This window comes from Thunnus thynnus, chromosome 13, assembly GCF_963924715.1.
Source record: "Thunnus thynnus chromosome 13, fThuThy2.1, whole genome shotgun sequence".
Classification (NCBI taxonomy): Eukaryota; Metazoa; Chordata; class Actinopteri; order Scombriformes; family Scombridae; genus Thunnus; species Thunnus thynnus.
The window spans coordinates 546173-551587 of record NC_089529.1 but is presented as its reverse complement, the minus strand read 5'-3'; the positions used below and the strand labels follow the sequence as shown (position 1 = coordinate 551587).

Below are 5415 nucleotides of genomic sequence, written 5' to 3'. Positions count from 1 at the left end.
TAAACATAACAAGTATCCCAATATGGGAGAACATGAGTCTTGGCTTTCATCTCTCACCCCACACACTGAAAAAACAACATTGTGTAGCAGATACTGCATACCACTGCAAATTTGTGTGCAGAGTGTAAAATGGCACAGTTACGCTCAGTACATACAACAGGAAATGTGAGACCACAGTACACTGGAAAGTATAAATCAGAGTAATTCCTTGACCGACATTCTACTCCTCTTAACATCTCAGTTTGCCCTCATGTTGATGAATGTTGTAAACCTCTAAGTGGGCGACATGATATGAGAGTCTTAGCTGAGGTATGAAGGCAGAGAAAGTCTTAAAACACAATGATTCTGATTTCTAACACAGAAAATGGATTGGTCTCGTCTTTGCTCTTCTAATGACTTCTGTTATTTATTCGCCTGTTTGCCACCCACCACGTTTATTCTAATCTGTAAAATGTCTTGCACACCCTCTGAAATGCTGTTTAAAATCAATGAAAATTTGTATAAATTACAAAGTCCAATAAATATATAAGTCATCGTGGGTGAAAAGCAGAGGGCAGTTTCTACAGACATTTCATAGGAAGGCTTGCTGTCATTCAGTTGTAGGAGGTGAAATGAGACTTATGTTTGAGGCACTCCTCAGAGTTGCCATCCTCTTCCCAATCCTCCTCATCCTCATCCTCACTGTCAGACTCCTCATAAAAGCTGATGGTTGCCTGGATAGGGAAGTTCCTCAGTAAGGCCTCTCCATCGCTGTACAGATAGTCGAATGACTTAGATTTGGGCCAGAACAGCCTATTTGAAAGGAAAAGAATAAGCATCAAGCAAAAATCATGTACTCATACCCACAGAAATGTACTGTAAGTATCAAACACATGGTCTCATGTGGTTCACAGTATTGATGGCAGTATAAGAGTTAAATAACAAGTAGATGCTGTTATTTAACCATGTAGCACTCTCAGGTGTGTTGATTCCAAGCAGGATGCTGACAAACTGGTTTTCCACAAGGCAGTGTCCATATGTAAGAAGAGAAATGTGTAGCAACTGAGTGTACACTGACCTGACAGGGTGCTGGAAGGCCTGAGGTTTCCCATCTGACGAGAAGCAGTCTGGCACTGTGGGTCTGGAGTAAGGCTGAGGAAACACAGACAAAAACAATGAGTGCATATAGTCACTATTGAGCATAAACATCAGTTTTGTATTCAAACAGTACTCAACAAGCAATTCTGAATCTCATGAATTCAGGAAAAAACATTTTGGACATCAATCATTGTGGGGATTTTGAGAGTAATTTGGAATTTTAAAAAGCAACAAAGAAAGGAAGAACGGTCACACCGGAGGCCTGTACTACAAAGCAAGTTCAACATGTCCAGGATATCTTTTCATTATCTGGCTTCACTGAACCTAACATTGGCCGTCCAGATAACTAGTACTACGAAGCTGGTTATCAACCTGCTCAGTCAGCCCAGGGTTTTCCTATCCAGCTACGAGCATGTTCATGTGAAAGAGGTGGGGTTGTTAATTACAAGCGACATCGTCAGAACCATGAATGAAGTACTTCATGATATGAGATGAAACAATGATACCAAGTACCTGCAGAAAACTTCTGTTTAAGAGACAGCAAAAAGTCATATTCAACGAAGTGAAATGTAAATGACAGCCTGTAATCATACAATATGATTATATTATATATGATTGTATATGATGACTCAAGTACTGAGAGAATTTTTTGCTATTTAGTTGGATGATGAAAAAAACATTCTGAATATGTCACATAAAAAAAGAAACATAATGCCAGACTGTCTCTGCTACCGAAACAAAGAGTGGAAAAGTAGTTAATGACTGATGAGTCTATCTGACTGAAATGTTGCATTTATAATCATGGAAGCCAATTAACAGTGTGTGGACTGTTTTTCTGATAAGAGACAATATTTTGTTTTCATTTCCAGTTATCATCACATAGTCAGAGTGTAAAATCATCCACACTGTCAGCTGTCACTCCAGGGATAAATAAACTTTATACTATTAAAATGCAGCTAAAATCATTATTATGTGATTAGTGTCATAAACGATCTCTCCATTTGTTAGAAGCTCAGATTTAAAACCAGAGTGGAAACAGAAAGTCTGGAACAATAAAATGTTTCCACTGACCTATAAAAATATATATTGCTCTTTTTTACATGTCACTTCATTGTAAACTCAGGACTTTTGTCCATGTCAGGATCTTGTAGGAATGATGACGCTTTTTTCCCCAGTGATCTAATTAGTCAGCGGTCGGAGTGTCGACAGGTTGAAGTTAACCTGACACGTCACTTAGTGTGTGAAGGGAGCGGCTCAGTAACAAAGTTTGCCCACTCCAGAAGGACTGTGGGAATTTCCCCTGTGCCATTCTCTCCCAAGAGGTGTTCGCTTTGGCATTTTCCCCCTGACAAGCAGGAGTGGTGCCTTTTGTCTCATTACAACCCAGCCTTACTGATAAATACATTTTAATAAGAAGAAGAAGAAAAAGAAATTAATCAAGTTACCCTACTTTACCTGCCAAATGTCAGAAGAGGAAAAGCTATGGTCATGTGCTGATACGGCTGATGTTAAAAATGAACCATCATTTGGCTTCAGACTTGTGTTAATTTCCCACCTGGGTGTCATTCTGTGTGTGTTACCTTCCTGTCAGGGTTAACAGGCTTGGGTGGAGGATGACAGCCATATGGCTCTGTGTCACATTGCGTATTTCTTCCCTAAAATTGTCATCTACAAATCTTAAAACTAAATAAGCAGCTCCTCCAGTCACCCTGCAGTTTTACACATCCTTTGCAAATTAAATGTGGGATTATTGTAAATTCTCAGTTGGGGTCAAAGACAACTTTAAAAAGAGATGTTGGATAGAACTCAACCACCTCCTTTTGGTCTCATTTATTCTTATTCTACATTTTTTAGCAGCTATTCGTACTTTAAAGTGCAGCCTTTACACTGCCCTTCATGGGATAAAAAGTGTTTCAGAGGGAGTGAAGAAATTGCTGACAGGCCAGTGTGAGAGGGGAAACTACTTGACACCTTCCTTGTTGCCTTGTGGCTACTAATGGTTTCCATATGACTGACTGGGGCAGCATAGGGTCTTAATGTGCACAGGAAAGCACTGACCAGAAATGCATCATGAGACATTTTTTTTGTTTGTTTTGTAAGACATTTTGACTCTCAAAATAGCTCATGGTATTTTGAGGACCAAGATTATTTACAAAACACTCAGTGTAAATTAATCAGCTATCTTAGATGAATGGAGGTGTTGTAACTTACACATGACAGCTTGCTGTGTGGGCATCGTTCTGGTCTATCCCTGCTGCTGGATAACCACGGTCTCCACAGTGATGTCTGGCTGTAAGGAGGGGCGAACACAAGGGAGGACTGATTAGAGTGAAACAAATGTGCATTTATAGCCCACTTTTACATGGTTCATGGAATACACTGGAATAGATCCACTTGGAGACATAATACTTTAAAAACAGCTCAGTAAACACTGATGAGAGAAATTTCACTTTGGCATAATAAGTACTCCTCGATATGTAATACTACCTTTGCATCATTTTAATTAAAGATTTATTATATAGTTTAAATTTCAAGACTCCACCGGAGAGATCCATAAGAAAGCACAGAATTTTATTTGCGGACTAACTGCAGTATTATATATTATAGTGCTGTATTGCTCCATTACTCTATCTCTGACTAAACTAGAGATGGTAATAGTTTTGCTTAGGATCTCCCGCTAGAGATCTGCCTTGTACTCTGTAACGCTAGTTGGATGCTATGCAGAAAGCCTCGCTGGATAAACATTTTGTTACCAAAACTATTAAAATCAACACTTATTCTGTTTTGGGTAGCGTTAGCGTATCACATACAAACGAAAAACGGACTTTAAATCTATATGGGGATGAAATTCCCTTGTTAAAATAATTAAGCCTGGTTTAGGAAAAACATTCTCTCAATAACGTTGCTGTATTGTTACGATACTTTCAGTTCATTAAAGCTGATTGTCGAAAACCAACCACCGCTATATATACTGTCGCTTAGCAACCATTAGGACTTCACGCTAAACAAAATTTACTAATACTAATAATGTTACTAACCTAACGTTCCATGTGTTTTATGAAATCTGCTGTCGATTAAATGAAGGTGAGATAAAATTGATATCAATGAACACCGTCCCTCAAAGCAACTGTAGCCTAAAAGTGATTAAAACTACCATTAAACAATATTAGCTAAACGGGTTTTACTCATTTCATATTTCAGCCAGAATGTTACGTTTGCCATAGCTAACACTCGGATCCACGCTCTGACCGGTACCTACCTGCCGTTTGTGTCCGAGCTACTGCTCACAGTAAGCGGACGCGACCACGGTGCTGCGCCGAATGACGGTTGCTTGAGAACCAAGCATGCGGAACTCATCCTTCTTTCTTCTTCTCCTGGAGAAATTCTACCGAAATACTTATGTTGATATATTGGCTCGTCGGAGGACAGCAGTTCTGTGTCCCGCATGTGTAAGACTGCAATCGCTGGAACAAACGTTGTCTGTCGCCGAAAGGACTGTAGTCTGGGGCGATGTCAGGGGTTTATAAGCACCTCGGATGGGGGGGTGAGGGTGGGGGGTGGGGGGGATGGAAGGACGACTTGGTTTTTATGCAAAGAAAATGTTTATGAGCCCAACAGAGATATTTCATTGATCCCGGAAACAAACTGCATTGTTCAAATCAAAAAAGTATTAAAGGGTACAAATGGGGGGGGGGGGGGGTGTACTAAAATAAATTAGATTATATATAACTACAGAAAACATCAAACTTCATGGTGGCTTCCTCAACCTGCTGAAAATTCACTGAAATCCAAGGTTTTTTTATTTATGTGGTAGGATTTATCAAATCGGCCTACAGGTCAAATAATACTGCATTAATATATTTCTAATTCTACAATTCCTGTAATGTTCATGTAAAGACAGTAGCCTATAGTGATGTGTGGGCACTATATTGCTCCTCACTATATATCCTCACTAGTATATTTATATAGTATAGTGTATTTATGGAGGACTTGTGCTGCAGATCTTCATAAGGGATGGGTGGTTCTAATCTCAATCTAATTTTCTCGTGTTAATTAGTTTATTGTTGCTCCCTGCTGCCTTTCTCACAGATGGTGTCTAACTTTTCTCCTTGTTGTTTTTACAGACAGCCTGCTGGCTTGAAATTTCTCACTGCCCTGCAGAGCTGTGCTGTTTGGACAAGAGAGGAGGCTTCCCACCAAACTGCTCATTAACAGGCTTCAGGGGTGAGGGGCATTACTGGGCCAGCAAACACCAGAATACTTCCATTTCCATAAAAAAATAACATATTTATTCAGCTTCGTTTTCCCATGAAGAGGGTAGCTCCAGTCCAATGCAGG

At 39.7% G+C, this 5415-nt stretch overlaps 1 protein-coding gene across 1 annotated transcript; it reads right to left on the bottom strand.

Moving 5' to 3' along the window:
• Window positions 1-387: 387 nt before the first annotated feature.
• On the bottom strand, window positions 388-4598 carry ripply1 (ripply transcriptional repressor 1). The gene is made up of 4 exons (XM_067607069.1): window positions 4337-4598; window positions 3289-3367; window positions 1058-1131; window positions 388-792 (listed from the first exon to the last, which is right to left on the bottom strand). The coding sequence occupies exons 1-4, from the start codon at window positions 4522-4524 to the stop codon at window positions 594-596; spliced, it is 540 nt and encodes a 179-aa protein (XP_067463170.1). The 5' UTR covers window positions 4525-4598; the 3' UTR covers window positions 388-593.
• Window positions 4599-5415: the final 817 nt, after the last annotated feature.

What these genes read in the sequence shown, in the direction of transcription:
- ripply1 (XM_067607069.1), bottom strand. Translation starts at nt 4,524, where the DNA reads ATGCGGGACACAGAACTGCTGTCCTCCGACGAGCCAATATATCAACAT. An exon ending in AGCTCGGACACAAACGGCAG is followed by an intron (nt 3,368 to 4,336) that starts GTAGGTACCGGT and finishes CCCTCCTTACAG; the next exon opens with CCAGACATCACTGTGGAGAC. An exon ending in CACACAGCAAGCTGTCATGT is followed by an intron (nt 1,132 to 3,288) that starts GTAAGTTACAAC and finishes GTGTTTCCTCAG; the next exon opens with CCTTACTCCAGACCCACAGT.